The sequence below is a fragment of the Prenolepis imparis genome, unplaced genomic scaffold, assembly GCF_030444845.1.
Source record: "Prenolepis imparis isolate NDT839.2.m4 unplaced genomic scaffold, iyPreImpa1.0 SCAF_9, whole genome shotgun sequence".
Lineage (NCBI taxonomy): Eukaryota > Metazoa > Arthropoda > Insecta > Hymenoptera > Formicidae > Prenolepis > Prenolepis imparis.
In genome coordinates, this window is record NW_028141167.1 from 8,073,647 (window position 1) to 8,091,308 (window position 17,662).

The 17,662-nt window shown below is 41.1% G+C and overlaps 1 protein-coding gene across 1 annotated transcript in view; it reads left to right on the forward strand.

Annotated features, from left to right (window-relative positions):
- The window catches only part of LOC145940955 (cell adhesion molecule Dscam2), an 81,991-nt gene that overhangs the window by 33,093 nt on the left and 31,236 nt on the right, over positions 1-17,662 (forward strand). Inside the window, exons 5-10 of the mRNA XM_083046639.1 lie at positions 1,620-1,737; positions 6,835-7,078; positions 7,661-7,865; positions 12,828-13,124; positions 14,404-14,514; positions 14,921-15,079. Coding sequence (XP_082902765.1) covers positions 1,620-1,737; positions 6,835-7,078; positions 7,661-7,865; positions 12,828-13,124; positions 14,404-14,514; positions 14,921-15,079 — 1,134 coding nt within the window. The remainder of the gene's footprint in view (positions 1-1,619; positions 1,738-6,834; positions 7,079-7,660; positions 7,866-12,827; positions 13,125-14,403; positions 14,515-14,920; positions 15,080-17,662) is intronic.

A 17,662-nucleotide genomic window follows, 5' to 3' on the forward strand; every position in this document is an offset into this window, starting at 1 on the left:
TAATCGATGACAGTAGAATTTACATATTATATTTATTTCTATTTATTTCTCTCTGCTCTCATCCCCACTTGTTTCAGAGATCACCTAGACTATGGATCGTGACATTTTTCCTTGTGAATTTTTTCTGGGCGAATCGAGACTCGTAATTCGGAAAGAACGTACTTTATACCAGAAATTATATACGTATATATAATATTAATTAATTAACACTGACGCGCAGTATGTTGTATTAACGTTCGCTATTAAATTTAATCATATCGTGAAATCAAACGACAGGGTGTATATACACGGCTATGCGTATGACGTATATAAACGTATATCTCACGTAAACGATAAATATTTTTGTCGTGACGTGCGAGAGATATGTATAAGCGCGCGAGTATTCGTATCCCGCTGTAATCCAGCGCATTAATTCCCCGTTAAATGTAACAGCACGTATGCGTCGCTGTCCACACATCATTTGATCGCGAAATAACACACGTGCCGAAGAGAGGAGGGCACTTGAGTATCTATGGACGAATCAATAAACTCTACCGCTGCGTTTCTACCGCAGGTATGCGCCGGGCAGATTGAGTGGCGCGATTTTAACAGTTTGCGCGAGACGCGAAAATAAAAATGCCTACATTCGTAATTGGACAAATGGAATAATCGCGCGCGGCCGCGTGGTGATACGTAATTAACGGCGCGTCTTCACTCTTGCTGACAAATATGCGCGCGCGAGCGCGTAACTCTCTCTTTCGCTCTTTCCGGATATAGATCTGTTTAATTATAAATTCATCCCGCGCGTGAGAAAATTTGAATTTTCGAGCGACGGCAGAATTAACCGTGCGAAAGTATGTTGGGCGCAAATTAGGAACGTCCGACGATTTATGTAACGGTTGCAGTTCCGGCGGCGATTCTAGCGAAGAAGAATATTATAACTGCACGCCATGCAAACTCAATTAAACGAGAATACACACAATTTAATTTTTATTTCGTTAAGTTGCGGTATATTATTATGCGATTCCGCGCATGTAAATTTCTTTCCAAAATTATGCGCTTTAATTTGTCTCGGTACATTGACTCGGTTTTGAAATAAAAGGTATATCGCGAAATTATGCTAATGCGGAGTCTTGCGTCGCCGGAAGAGGAAGGTTACCGGACGTTGCCGTTCGAGCGGAACATAATTTCGCCGACAGTTTTGATAGCGTATGACGTAATTTCAAATTCTCGCCAAAGCGCACGGAGAGATATATCGTCGTTATCTAACGCGGTTCCGCTTCCGCAGTGTGCGCCGTGTCGTAAGACGTGGCGTTATCTCGCGACCATAACTCCCCATTAAACGTCGCGCCCTGCAAATGCGTGCGTATAAAGTCCTGTGTTTTTCTTTCCCTTCTTCCGTCCGTTTTCTCCAATCCCCCTACCCGGCTTAGGAGTCGCGCGCTTTTCTTTTCTCCCGTTAGACATAGTAACGATTTATGAACATATTTTCCCCGTATCGTGCGGCGGAGGGACTAGCCCCCAGGAATCGATTCCCGAACGACGGAGTGGTGGAAGCCGAGCAACGTTCCGCGATTTAATCCCCGATTTTACGCTATAATTGAATTTACGCGCCTTTCCCGTGTGTTTCTATTTTGCAGAAATTCGGGGCTCCATGCCGCCTATAATCAACGAGAAGCTAGTGTACATGTCGGCCCGTCTGAAGGATACCGTCGTCATCCCTTGCGTGGCCCACGCTAATCCTACCCCGATTAACAGGTAAGTTTTTCCTAATATTTTCAACTTGCACTCGTATTTATTAATATATTACAGATTGTTATTGATTCGTTATAGATTTGTTAATATTATATATCATGGAGAGATTAATTAAGCTATATTTAATTTTGTTAAATATATTTTAAATTTAATAATTCATAATTTATATATTAACATAACGATTAATTAATTTAACAATTTAATTATTAACAAAGCATATTGGAACAGTGACGATCTCTTGCGTATTTTGTGTGTGTACGCACATACACACATTTCCGTAGCAGAAGTTAATCTAATTAGTTATTTCGTAGCCATGATATTATATCAATTTTGTAATTTCATATAAAACGCCCGTAATTGGAATTTAAACGTATTTTTCTCGTCGTATATACTCTCTCGCGTACTTATATCTCGTTTCTCTACCCTTATTTCTGTCCTGGGTAACGCAGGGTAACTCAGATACGCAATTAAATGGTAAGCAGAGGCGTTTACTTTCCGCCATACGATGTTGTCAAGTATAATCTGCATGCAAAACGTTATGGAATGCAGTGAATGCGAGTAAATTAAAGGCGATGCGAAAGATTAACAAGACATTTTCGCTTTTCGCGTCGTGGTTTCGCGACTATATGCGAAAATCGCGTATCGCGATCACGAATTTCGTTTATACACCACGACGGTTCAATGCGAGAGCAGAGCAGTTAATAATACAGACTGACCGCGACGCACGCGATAAATATTGACGATCCAATATTAGGACTTGCGAAACACACTGACCGGATCATTTCAATTCCGTTTCCGATTTTACACGGGAGTATAAAGTGTATAAACGAACAAGAGGGAGTTAAATTTCGCGTTATAAAAGAATATACGCGATTATATGTATGTACTCTTTTTGATTGACTTTTTTTACCATACTGAGAGGAGAAAATCGTTCTCTTTATACCATAATTTATATATTTCTGTAACGAATTTCTCTCTTGTTAACACTATTTTGCAGAGGAGAAACTAAAAGTGGGAAATATGTCATAATCTCGCATGGAAATTTATATAATATATACGTTTTTTGCTTTAATTTTATTTTAGAAATATATATTGTGTTTAGCGCACGAAAGATATAAGAATAAAACTCATCATCTAAAATAATAACGCACGCATTCGTCGCGAAATCAAATGCGTGCGCGATTTAATAGCGGTTTGTGTTCGAGTTGAATGAAACTGCGGCCAACAGTCGTGACGAGGAAATTGGAATCTTTGTGCAAACAGAGGAACATGTGGACGAGACTCATTCTAGCTATACTAGATGGCTGTATGCCGTGTCTCTCTATTTTCCTTATATTAATGCTAATTTTAAACATAGATCCGGCCGGAATATTCCGCGCGATATGAGTTCCTCGCGAGGACGCCTCGAAAGTTCATTGACACGCGGACTTAGAGAGGAGAGACTCGAAACTAGAGAGAAAGATAAACCAAACGAGGAAAAACAGAGAGCACACGAACACGAAGAAACTTCTTCCTCCTCCGCACGTATTAAATATTGCACGTTAACCTGGCCGATTCCTCCCTCGAAGGATCTTTTCTCTCTCTCTTCCGGATGTATTTATATTCGCGAAGAGCGTACGAGAGATAGATGAGATATCGCGGGGGATATATAACGAAGCGACACGGAGAGAGGATCCTCGACCCTCGTTTCACGTCGATACAACGCGCTGATGCTGCTGGGAAGAGAAAAGCGACGAGTGGTTCTCGGAACTTGTTGCGTGGGAGGGGAAGTGTGTTATTACAGCGGATTACGCGATTAGCAACTAGTTTGGTTCCATCATTGATGCCGCGAGCACCGTATAGAGGATCGCGCGGTAATCAAACTTGCGTCGAGCGGAAACACACGTTGCAGTGTCGCACGCTGCGGCGAGATACACTTAAATAGTTACGGATCAACGGGCGATGAACGAGCGAGAGGGATCTCGCGATCGATCAAGAATCTCGCATCGCGATGCTGATGCTCTCCCTGTTTTATTCTATTCTCGTACGAGTTTGATGAAGATTTTTTCCTCTCTCTCTCTTTCTTCTTTCTCATTCGCCCTATAATGTAAAATGAAAATTTCAAACGTCGCCGGCAGAACATATCGACGGAACTTTGATCGCACGCACGTAAAATTTGTAGAATCGATGCGGATAGAGCGATGCGGCTCTCTCGTACACGCGTGTATATGCGTGCGTGCGTATGTGTGTGTCAATTGGCGGCTCTATGCGCGTAGCACGCGTGCGACGCGGGTAACAGGGGGATGAACGAAGATAGTCCGGAGATATATAGACGTCGGGAGAGCTGTATGGGTAGCGCAAACAAACCGACCGCTGATTACAGAGACTGCTTCTGACAGCCCATCAAATATTCCGCATTTACGTATACGTCGACGTCACTGAGTATTCCATGCTTGTGTTCATCAACCGCTCGTATCGTCTCTCTCCCTCTCTCTCTCTCTCTCTCTCTCTCGTCCTGTCGTCCTTCTCCAATGGCCCTCTTCTTCTGCGCCGACTCCCTTCTCCTCATCCTCTTCTCCTAGCTATCTCTTCCGCGAGTTGATTTAGTCGACGGAAGAGAGCAGAGGAGAGGCCAGAGAATCTGGAGATAGGGATAAGAGAATGGAAAGGGGGAAAGAGGAAGAGAGAAGAAGAGAGAACAGATGATGGGCAGAGAGGATAGAAGACGAAGACAGGGAAGATGGTGGAGCGATGGCAAGAGAGAAAAAGATGGAGAGAGAGGATACAGCTAGCTAGAGAGAGAGTTTGAGGGTTTGCCGCGGCGCAGAGGCTTCCATCTTTCCGGGTTCCCTCGCACTCGAGCATCCCCGTATCCCATCTCCTTCCCTCGCCAATTTCCCTCCGTAAATTCGATTATCTATAGGTATACTCCTCATCCCTATGGCTCCACTTCTGTCGCTCTGCCGAGACGCGGTCGCCATCCTTCGCTCCGGCTCTCTTTGGCCTTCTCCTCGTCGTCGTCGTCATCGTCGTCGTCCTTTCACATCTACTCCCAGATGCGGAGTAAGCGAGATCCCGGACCACTATGCTTTAGCAGATTTCTAAGCCACGTGAGGCCGATCGTCGCAATAACAAATAACAGAGAGAGAGAGAGAGAGAGAGAGAGAGAGAGAGAGAGAGAGAGAGAACTAGGAGAGGGACGTTGTTGAAGCTAATGGTGCGTTACGAGCAATCGCGAAAAGATGAACTGGCTCCATTCGGTTTCGATAAACTTCCCGTAGGACGATAAGGGATTTCAAATTGGAATCGATTCAAGTATCGACAGTATTTAGATAGCACTATTCGGTCTGTATATTGACCAACGTTTTTTTAATTTAACCAGAACATTAAAAGAGATCTCGCCAATTAATTTTATATATGTGTCGCTCGATTTTGACCGAAGGTACAATGTTCAAGAATAAACGTATCTTAACTTCTCTATTATTAAACGCGGAAAGAACATTTATTTTTAATATGTTTTCAATCGATCTTCCTTGATAGAAATGATTTTGCTCCAATTTAATTGAAGCATCTATAACATTAGGGCATTAAAATATCTCGAATTTAAATAATCAGCGCTCTACGCGCTGATGATATTTAAAAATAAATCGCTCTGTATTATTTTTAAAAAATGGCGCATTTTTACAAAACTAATCTCATTTAATTAGATCGTGGAGAGTTATATACGTGTGTTTGAAATTCGCGTTATATTAAAAATTCATGTCAATCCGGCTGCGCAGAAATACATATGCGAGTTCGTTAAAAACGCGGACGGGGGGCTGTCTGAAAGCGAGCAGGAATAGCGGCAGCTTGAAATTTTCATTAGTGAACTTCGCTTGTCGCGGCAAGCCGACATTGCAGCATGTGATATCGACGGAGAATTGATAAGATGATATCAAACATTGCTGTCGATTCACACCTGATTGACTTCTTTCTACAATCGTGCAATTTTTTCTACAATTTCTTAAGCTCGATAATAATGCATGAAATAACGCGATGATGCTAAAACGAGGCTACATCTCTCCGCTTAACACCATGAATTGATGGTTGTAAAAGATGAATGGAAATTAGCTTAGATTGATGGACATTCTTGCGCCGTTGTCGGCGTGCATTTCGCGTCGTTGTGGTCATCGATAAGGTCAAAGGTCGCGCGTGCTCGCCAAAGATCGATCGGATTATCCTCTCCGCCGAGGCCGGCTTAAATCGAGACAACCGCGAACGCCGTTTGAATTTTCAATTAAGACGGACGGCCGAAAGCTGGGAAAGTTATGCGCGATCTCGTTTCATGAAATTCGCGAAAAATCGATCCGCGATAACTACTGCTTCTATAGTATATTAGTAATAAACAGCGTTTGTTTTTTAGCTCCGAAATTTACGAATTTTCTCTCCTAGGTTGAAAGTAATTTGCGATAAAGTTATTTAAATCCGTGTAGATCGGTAATTCATAAACATACATTTTAATGATATTTTTGTCGCGCGACCATGTGAATTATCGCGCGACGAATATCGTTAAAATGCATGCCCTTTAAAAGTGAACGTTTTGCAAGCGTTGCCCCGGTATCTCCTGGCTGGTGCTAAATATACGCGACAAGTAGAAATGAGAGAGAGAAAGTGCATTATATACAGCATATGTGGCCATACAATAATGTACGAAATGAGGGAGGGGGAGAAAATGCATTCGGCTCTTCCGATGAAACAATAGTTATTTTGTGGTAAGCGTGTGCAGTGGAGAGATACGCAGTTTCGGACAGACGTGTGCGCAAACGTAACGTTTCCGAGATCTCTCTCGCTGCCGGTTAGGTAACTCGAGATAATAATAATAATAATAGTAACATCGTCGCGGGGAGCTTTGACGAAGCGCGGGAAATGCTAATTTGCATACACATTGCCGAGACGCGTCGCGAGCCAGGGAGAAACAATGCGGCGAGTTTTCGAATGTCTGCTTACGTGTCTGCTCTCGCTCGGACGAGACGGCCCGATAAAATGACGGCCTTCATTTCGGAAATCGCGTGTTAAACACGCACAAATTGTTTCCGTGTGTGCATATATTTTTCCTTTTTTTCTTTTATTTGGTTTTTATAGATGGTACTACAACCGGAATCAGAGGGAGGAGCCGATCGAGGAGTCGTCGGGGCATTACGTGATGCGCGACGGTTCCTTGATCATCCAGAGTATCGAGGAGAACGACGTCGGCTCGTACATGTGCACCGCCAGCAATTCCGAAGGCAGTGAGACTTTGGAGATCAGATTAACGGTGTCTGCGCCGCTCAGCGTTCACGTACAACCGGCGATACAGACCGTCGATCTGGGGAAATCCGCCTATCTGGTAATTGATTGTCGTCGACACCAATTCATTCGATGATAAAACGTACGTGAGGAGAAAAATCGCGAGTGTGAAAGGTTTCTGTAAAGTAATTCGCGATCTCGCGAGGAAAAGTTAAGAAGAGAGGATAAATTAAGATCTCTAATTCTGAATTCGTAAAACGCGCGCGCGCGCGATAACGAGAAAATCGATATTATAAATATCGTGGAGTCTTTCGAGAGAGAGAAAGAACTCGATGCATCTTAATAATGCGAAAGCGGTGTTCTCCGATAGATGGTTTCTCCGTCTACAATATATCGAGCACTTCGATTATGAATATTTACCGTGGCGTTTTCACTCGTCTATAAATACGATAAAGCGCTGTCGATGACGCGGGAAATGAATCTCTACGTGCCGGAAATTAATGCCAGTCGTGGTACGAATGCGCGAATCCGAGTACACATTTTCACGAATATATAGATCTGATTTTTCTCCCTCGAGAAGAAGAGGGACTTATACAACTCTCTCGCTTTTACGCCCGCGTGCGCGCGCGTCAGCCTCTTTTCTTGATTCTCATCAGTTCCTTCCGTCTAAACTCCTTTGCAGACGTGCACCGCAAGTGGATTTCCGCAGGCGGCTCTCTATTGGTTGAAGGACGGTCAGCCATTGAGGACGGGCGCCCGCGTAAGGACCGTCTCCAGCGAGCGTATTTCCGTGACGTCGGTTGCAAGAGAGGACCGCGGCATGTACCAATGCTTCGTGCGGAACGAGTACGAAATGGCCCAAGGAATTGCAGAACTTCGCTTAGGAGGTAAGAAATTCTCCGCTTCGCATTCCCGATATTAGTGTATATCGCGATATCCGCCTTCTCGCGACTTGGCCGATTACGACCACTCGTCTTGTAAGCTCGAAAATCTCTCAGAATATCTGTTATAGCAAAGAGATCTCGATCTCTTATGTCGGACCAAGTACAATTAAACTATTGACAATTTTTTTCTTGAAGATTAAATTATATCTTATATAGTTGCAACATTTTACAATATAATAAATTACAGAATAGATACCATCAGAATGGATGAGAGATTTTTAATTGCTCGACAATTATCCTCAGATTGAATTATATCAGTATTATTACGAAGACGAGAGGCTCTCTTCCCGTAGTTAATCTGTCGCTTAATTACAGGAAGTATTTACGCGCAGCGTATAGTGCCATAAATATTTGTCGATTCGAAAAGTTGTTACGCCGTTGTTGCTAAACGAGAGAGCGGTTCCGCCGGCTTACCGTTGCTTAATGCCCGCAACTCTTCCATCGTGTACGGTCCATTCCACGGTTCGCGTGCCATTCCGTCGTAACGCATTTTCCATCATGAGGCAGCAGCACACGACTTTCCCGCAGGCTATACGTGCCATTTTTGTTGGAAAGTGCCCCCCATCGCTCTTCCGATTGTGCTTTGCGGAGCGTGCTCCCATTTGCGGAGAAACGATAATCGCGGTCTCGGTTTCGATTAACTCTGGCCGAATTTCGTTCACGGCGATGGCGCAATTGTACACCAATCGCATTATCTTCTCTCTCTCTCTCTCTTTCTCCTCCTTTCTAACAATTGTTTCCAAAGCTACTTGATCCAGTCAAAATATATGTGCATAGATCTTCGTGATTCTTATTTTTTCTTTTCTTCAGAATTATATATAACTGCAAAGCTGTAATCGAGAGAAAGTTTAACGATGAATTACGATCGTCGTTGAAAGCAACTGTAGCTTTAGAATGTTGTTTAAAGGGCGATCAAAGATATATCTTACGGTCGGTTGCGCTTTTTTTTTATTACGTAATAAAGAGTTGGAGTGAGCGATGGGTTTGGCGAACTTGATCAGAAACTTGGTTTGTCCGTGGTTTGAAAATGTTGGTTAACGGCCACGGAAACCCCGGTACATGTGCGTTGGGTGATCGGGGGTTGGGTCAGAGGGGAGGTTTGCCTGTTTGCGCAGCGTTCCCTCGTAACGTATTTTCCATCGTTTCGCCGCGGGATACGTGCCATTTTTGTACGAAAATGGCCTCGTTTGCTCTCTCCCGTGCGCCAAACCTCGTACGAGACCTCCACCGTCGCGCATCAATGTCCGATGGACAACCGCACGACTCGCGAATTTGCCCCGGAATATAATAAAAGCGATTTACGATATACGTTTCACACACACGGATAACGTCGCGGCCAACTATTGGATGAACCACATGGGTAACATATGACACACGCGGAACACGTTTAGTAACTTAGAGAGCGCGGTGTTTCATGTAAAAAAAAAAAAAAAAAAAAAAAGAGAGAGAGAGAGAGAGACCAGTTCGCCTCTCGTGAAATTTTTCCCGAAAAATAAGAGAGCTTACATTTTTGGCGCAGCGCCTCGGTGTTCACATATATTGGACGCTTTTATTATTAGAAAAATCTAGATTACGCTATTAATTATTATCATTATAGAGGTCGTCGCGTAAAGGCTATTAATATTAAACGCATATATACGATTTTTTTTTTTTCGAATCGCAAAATATATTATTTTTTAATTAGATTCCGAGATGTAATTTCCATGTTGGTTCTCTCAGTCAGTCTCTATTTTATTTTATATCACTTCCTTCTCTCGAGAATATTGCTGCTGGCAAGAGAACGTGCTGAGTTTCGTGCCCGTTCTTGCGAGCGATTTGTACATTTCTGGAAGTTCGTACGAGCTTTCGCTGCCATTAACCTTTATATAGCCCCGGCATTTGGTAACTTTTATGACCTTTGAAACTTTAAATTTTCTTTCAAAATCGCTTATGGCTTCCACTTGGATGCCATTCTCGAGGTGCGTCAGAAACAAGAAATCGTGTACAGCTTGCTTCTTTTTTCATCATGATCCCAGTTTAAAGAGAGAAAAAGAGAGGGGAGAGAAAGAGAGATTACGAGTTAAATTACTTATTATTTTCTTCCCTCTCACTTATTTTTAACTCAATTTTTCCCGGCTCTTAAATAATTTGGTCTTTTTGTAGCGTTTGACGAAAAATCTAATTTATTAATTAGTTTAATAAATTAATTACAATAGTTTAGTTAATTAAATGGGTTTTATTAAATTTTCATAATAAAAATATATTAATGAAAATTTAATAAAACATTTAATTTAAAAAAAAAGAGTACTACAATCTGTGTTGTCAAAAATAATGTAACGTAACGCATATTTGCGTAAACTTCCAATACGATAGAAAAATGCCACAGGGGTAATTGCATCCCCCGACATAATTACGCACCCGACGTCTGCGTTACGTCAACAATGTCGCGTAATATCGCTATTCATATCCGGTGATGAAGCCGTCGCCCCGGTTACGCGACGACGGATAGAAAATTAGTAATTTACGTCGTAGTCCAAGTTTGGGGCCGGGTTGCCTATTACCTTATCATTAGGATTCTTCCCGCCTCTCCATGATTTCTAAGCTGCAGGGCATAGAGGTGTACATTAGGCAAGGGAGATCGCCCGCAGCACGATAGGATAGTTAGTACTCTCTACTACTACTACTACTACTACTACTACTACTACTACTACTACTACTACTACTACTACTACTACTACTACTATCACTCGTCGGATTTGCATACGCTAACGAGATTTCTGCGGTTTTGCCGATGCTTTGCATGCTGGCCGCGCTCGGTTTCGGGACGCTACGCGACTACGTCTATTTATGTCTACGTCATAGGTACACGTCAAGGAATGAAAGCTCGGATGTCGGCGGCACACGTCGACGAGTTCGCGAAAATTCACCCCGGCGCGGTTCCTCCGGTTGGAATTATATACAAACGCGATATCTTGCGTCATGATTATTTTAATGTAATTCTCCCATTCCGAGATTTGCTTTGCTGCAGATATGCACGCGGGAGAAAACGCCGTGGGTTCAGGTTCACGTGCGGAAAGATATATCGCTCATACAAATTACGCTTTATCGCTTGTCATTTCTCCAAAACGTGTTTCGGCATTTCGTGTATAACGAATTTTATACATATATATTCTAAAATACGATTCTGTTGCGTTTTAGCGAGAAACTTTTGCACAAACAAGTGTGACTCAGTTTCCACTCGCTATGCGGTGTCGGCGAGTTGTTTCCTGAAATTTCGAGAAAACAGTGCGCACACAACGGCACAGCGCCAATTAATATTAGTTAGAGCGCGAACGAATTATATTAACCTTTATAGTTACGGCTGTCGAGGGGAGAGGGATGGAGTGAACAATGTGTCATTTTTTTTTGACATTTTTAGCATTGAATTATTTCAGACGCGAAATTGTAACGCGAATATAAAAAATTTCTATACGCAGTCATATACAATAGAAATACATTATTTGCAAAATTTCATTTGACACACATATGTAATAAATTAATAATATTACATTATATTTAAAATCATATATCGCTGTATGCAAACACAATTAATATTCTCTCTTCTGTTATCGTAACAGGAGAGAGAATATTTAGTTGTGTTTGCATCGACGATTCCCGCAGATGTTTCGAAGAGCAAGTTAGTGCTCTAATGCCACTAGAAATTTTATTTAAACCTTATTTACAACGAGAGAGGTTTTTGCCGCAAAAGCATGTACTATATTGATATTTGCGTCGCTCTTAAAGCATCGCGGTATTAGTTTGCGACGTTGAAAAATGCGCGACCCAAGATTTCTTCTCGCATACGCTCGCCAAAAGTGCGGCTTAGCAGGACAGAATAATTAGTCGACCTAATTGTTAATTTACTAATGGAGCTGCGTAGCCTTTTAATTATACATCGGGCAAACTCCGAGTCCGATGTTTGCACTGACGAGTTTTCAACTTTTAACTATCGAGTTAATTCGCACAGAATAAATCGCGCGACTTTTTCCCCGCCCGTTTCTCGATAAAAATTATAATTAGGATAAGTAGGGATTCATTGTGCATTCTCTGTGCGTCCCTCGTGTTTTCGTCGTCGCCTTAAAAAAAACCTGCGAGATATATCGTCCTTATCAATAAATATTCATGAATATCGATATCAATAACGCCGATGGTGATAAAGAGATCCTCTCCGCGAATGAATACGAAAACTTTCGGCAAAATTGATGTTATCTTCTGGCGGATATATATATTCTCGTTACGAAAGTTTACGAATTTATCATCGTGCCATTTTAGAAGTTGGCAAAACGAAAGTTTACATATTTGACATAGTTTGTTCAATATTTACATGCAATAATTACAGGCATAGTTTCGTTTTTTTTTCTATTCGATTCGTTCGCACGCGATAATCTCTAACAATACAATTTTCTTGTTTGATTGTTTTCACAACTTAATCACTCGAGGTGATATTACTTTTTTTTTTTTTTTTTTAAACTTTCAGTCAACGAGATATTGTCATCTATATATTGCGAATTTTTTTCTTCATTTAGATATTTTTTAAATAACCTGACGGATCGATGATTGCGCCACGACAATTGACATAGTTTTTTATCTAGATTATTTTTAAATGGCTCCACGAATCGATGAGAGAGAGATATCGTCAGGTGACCAACTTAAATTCACATGGTCCGCTTTCACGTTTCGACAATCGATTCGAATGTACCTACGTACAAGAGAGAGGGTATAATAAAGAAAAAAAGGGCGGAAATAAATGCAGCGGTGGAGTAGATATAGAGGGAAATCGGACGGCAACGGTGGGAAAGGGGCGAGAGGGATGAAAGGGGGGAGGGCAGAGGTAACATTTGGAAACTTTGGGGTATGCGTAATCTCGCCCATAACGTCTGTTAACAGAGATCGCGCCGCAGCTGGTCTACAGGTTTATCGAACAGACAATGCAGCCCGGTCCATCGGTTTCCCTGAAATGCAGCGCCGCGGGTAATCCCACGCCGCAAATTTCCTGGCTGCTGGATGGATTTCCGCTTCCACAAAACGACAGGCTCCTGATTGGCCAATACGTGACCGTGTACGGGGACGTAATATCCCACGTTAATATTACGACCGTGAAGTCAGAAGACGGCGGCGAGTACGAGTGCATAGCCGGCAGCCGCGCCGGGGAAGCCAGGCACTCGGCGAGGCTCAATATTTACGGTGAGTCAGCGTGAAAGTCACGTCAACGCGGTCGCAAATACGTTTTCCCGTAATTAGGTACGTTTATACTGCCGTTCCCTACAACTCTGTTAAAGTTGCCATAATTTATGGTACGCCGTCCGTCTCACCGTCTTTGCTCCGGCAAAATAGGGCTTCTCGATATTAATGAATTCAAAATAATATCTCCCCTTGTGTAAAAGTATATTGACAGATAAAAATAATAATAATTCTGAATTGACTGGTTATAATATTTTTTATGTGTTTTCGCAAATTGAAATATACAAGTACCATAATCTTTATTTTATAATATATACAGGGTGTCCCGGAACTCGCGGATCACCTCACGTGGGTAGATTCCTGGGATCATTTGGAGACGATTTTTCCTCAGCGAAAATGTCGAGGGAGGTCATCATTTTTTGCATGTTCTCAATTTTTGTCATCATGTATCTTTGTAACTAAGCCTTATATTAAAATTTTATTAAAGTAAACTCTATCTGAAATTAACTGAAGAATGTGATTTTGTTAATATTTTATTTCCACAAGGCTTAGTTTGTGAAAAACCCTTTATTTTCAATCGCTTATAACTCGAAAATTATTGGTGCCTCGACATTTTCGCTGACGAAAAATCGTCTCCAAATGATCAAGTCGTTCAATAGATGTGAAAGTAAACTACTCTTGTTACATTAAGAGAGAGCTGGAGATTCAGCTCTCCGGAAATTGAAAGCTTTTGTGCTGTATGCTGTATGATAAAGCAAACTCTAATGCTAAAATAATATATATATTTTTTAAATATTATTTTTGAAATAAAATAAAAATATCTCATGAAGAAATAAAGTTAAACAATTTTTTTCTATAAAGGTCGGTTCTTCCGCATCCGTTGTCCTTTTCGTTATACTTTTTGTCAGAACTATATTCTCCATGACGATTGCACGCAATATTTGTACATTCATATTTTGTCATAATAAAAATATTCTATAATAGCTATCAATTTCGAAAGCAGTTCTTACTGCTTGAATGCTGCTTTAGAATGCCGTTGAATTATGAAAGTATCCGGACGTCGAGAAAAGCCTAAATTATTCTAAATAAAAAATTTAGAGTTTTTAGAGAATCGTTAAATACAGAGATATATTAAGGATTACATATGCTTTTTGTATTCTTTATAGTGTTTGACCAAGTCGGGAAAATTAAATTAAATTTACTGTAAAATTACTGATAACTTTATGCTATTATTTCGCGAGTGGCCCGTAGTATAACCACCTTTATTGCTTTCTAATCTCAGGAGTGCCACACGTCAGACCGATGTCGCCCGTTTCAGCGGTCGCCGGGAAACAACTATATATCAAGTGTCCTGTAGCCGGTTATCCTATTGAATCGATAGTGTGGGCGAAAGGTAAGCGTTGTGTATGTCATTTCTGTTAATCCTCTCGACCGTACAACGGGAATTTCGCGTTCGCTCGGCCATTCAATATTTCCATTGCGGGAGAAAAATAACATTAAAATCTCTCGTCTATCTTCGGCATTGATTGATAATCCTTATTTACGCTCATAATTATGTAATTGACAAATTACTTGCGAGACGCGTCGCAAAGCTTGACAAGTTTATTTCATTTGTGTTTGGAAATTCGCTTATAGGCGATTAGTATATACGGTTAACTAGAACGTCGAAGATGGGAGATATTTGCGCTTCTCGGAATAGAGAAAGCAAATTATATTATCGAATATCTCGAATATTCTCCAATGCATGGAGAAGAGCTCTCCCCGTTTAAATGTAACGACGCCGTATATGCTGTTATCAGGGGACGTAAAACTGCCTACCAATATGAGACAAAGAGTCGCCAACGGCACCCTGTTTATCGATACCGTGCAACGCAGTGCCGATGAAGGCACGTACACATGCACTGCCAGAAACAAACACAATTTTACGGCATATCGCTCGGTCGAAGTGCGCGTTTTAGGTAAGTAAATACATGGCCAATAGTTTCTGCATAATTTCCCGCAATATTGAATACCCGGAATTCAAAGTATTCGTGAAATTAATATTCGAAAATGAAGAGGTAGCTATGCTCGCGTGTTCATAAAATAAAGCGCGATATTCGCCTTACTTTCAAAGAACACCCGAGTCACTCCCAAGAGAAATAATATTTTTTTACACAATACTTTTAACGCGATATATATATTTAATTAACGCAATTTTTATACAATATAACAATGATATAATATGTATGTAAAATGTGCATAGCACATATGTTTTTTTGTGAAAATACCTCTTTGAAAGTTTAAATCAACGATGCATCTGCAAAGTCTATATTTTCTTAGACGAAAATTTTGCCCAAAATTTCACTTGGCGAAATTTTCTTACGCCGCGCCGGATTGTCCGGCCGCAATTTCGCAATTTACTTCCGCGCTATCGATCCGCGATTATGGATATCGCACGGATATCACGCTAATATTCTCCCTTTGGCGAACAATGTATATTAACTATCCATTGCCCGTCCCTTCGTCCAACTATATTAATTGCAGCCCATTTATATATACAGCGGCGTGTCCGGCGTGCACGTTTGACGCACAGCCGAATTTATCTTTACATAATGTTTCTATTAGGTTCATCAAGCAAACTCTATATGGTGTGTTGTTTGACGTTGGACAGGATTAATTAGCGCGAGACAACATCGGGCCCCCCGAGTCTTCGCTTTATCGCATTGCGCATCGTCCTCCCTCGGAATAACGTCGTGTGCTTCTCGCACGAGACTCGTAGTATATCGATCTGTCGATCGCTCGTGATTACAAGTGTTCCATGCGGGTTATACAAAAAAAAATTAGAATGGAGACAGATAGCTTTGTATCATACAGAGGGGAAATATATTTCGACGGGGGATAGAATATTTTACTTTTTACGTTGAAAGATTACAGAGAATAACTGTTAATTTTTTTTTCTTTTTTTTTCGGTTTTTTGATTGATCATTTATTTTTATATCGGTCGGCAATTGCAATTTTTTATTGTCGAAAAAAAAAAAAAAGGAAAAAGGGAAAGGCTGTACTGTTTAGGTTTCTCTGTCAAGGCACTGCGCAGTTTTTCAATCCCACCTCGCCCTGGATTCTAACAGAAAAGCTTCTCCGAAATCGTATGAGACCTCTCTTGAGACGGACTATTTTTATATATATATATTATATGTTTCACTGTGTGATATGTAACGCGCGCGCATGTGTGCACATATACATATATAATAAGAATATATACACAATGCCTGTGCGGAAATCGCGCATTTTCAAATCAAATTGCTTCGCGCATTCGTTTAATCGATTGTTTTTCGCGCTCAATTTTCCACATTAAATATCAAATATCGCGTTAATATTTCAAAGTATGCGAAATATTAGTCGAACAGCAAGTTAAACGAGAGAGTTGTGCGAGAAATTATCGTATATTTGAGATGAAGAGAAAAAAGGACGAAATATTTTGCGCGACTATTGTCGCTTCTCTTTTTTTCCACTCGCGTCTCTCCCTCACGTAACATTCCCTCCAAAAGAGGGCAAACGCGCGTGATTTCCGGCGACATTTGTCGGCTATATGTATGCGTGTGCGGGCGTATGCCGCGCTTACAGAAGACGTGTCCGGAAATGACCTATGCACAGGGCACAAGCACCTCACTGCATCGCTCAAGCATTCCTCCTTTGCACGCGCTCGCCTAACTGCTCTGTTCTATTCCGTGTATTTTTATGTACTCGTGTACTCATGTACATAAAAATCCAGCTGACACACGTATGTACGTAATGTAACTATGTACATATATATAGGACCGACGACACGACGTACTACAGATGTTACACGGGGTATTACCGGAAAAATGTCTTTCGAGCTTCCTAATGTTTCTTCCATTATGTTTACGTGCGCCGTATTCATACGGAGACGATGTGACCTTCTTTTGCAACTCGTGTAATTGCATATTAAGTATTTAAGTAATACCCCGTAATGCGTAAAATCGTATAGGTATAACGAGAAGGCTCTCGATATAGCGGAATCGGTCAGATTTGCCGACGATCCGGTTGATAAAAGAAAAAAAAAAAAAAAAAAAAAAAATTGATAGACCTATGCATTATTAATAATCCGTGAACCGGAAATATGGAACGTTTCCTTCGAAGCTCTCTCCTGCGTTCGAGCCATGAAATTTTCAATCACGCCCGTTTGTTTAACGTGTATACACGCGCAGTTTGCGTTATTCTTTTAAATATGAAGCTTGTTATACGAGATTGTCGGCAAGCTGAATATTCTGTCGAAAATAAATCACTGCGATAGCCTCTTTCTTTAAAATTGCACACGTTCTTTTCTCTTAACCTGCTATCGATCTGTAGACGTCTCCCAGGAGCGTATTTCCTCGCGATATCGCATACAGTCTAATTTAGCGTTAATCACACTTATCTCTCGTTTGTGAATAATAAAAAATTTTTTTTTCGCCGTGAAAAAAATACATATATATATAATATAATATTTTTGCACGTGTCTAATTTGGATTGGCATTAATCTCTCGTTTGTTGAATAATAA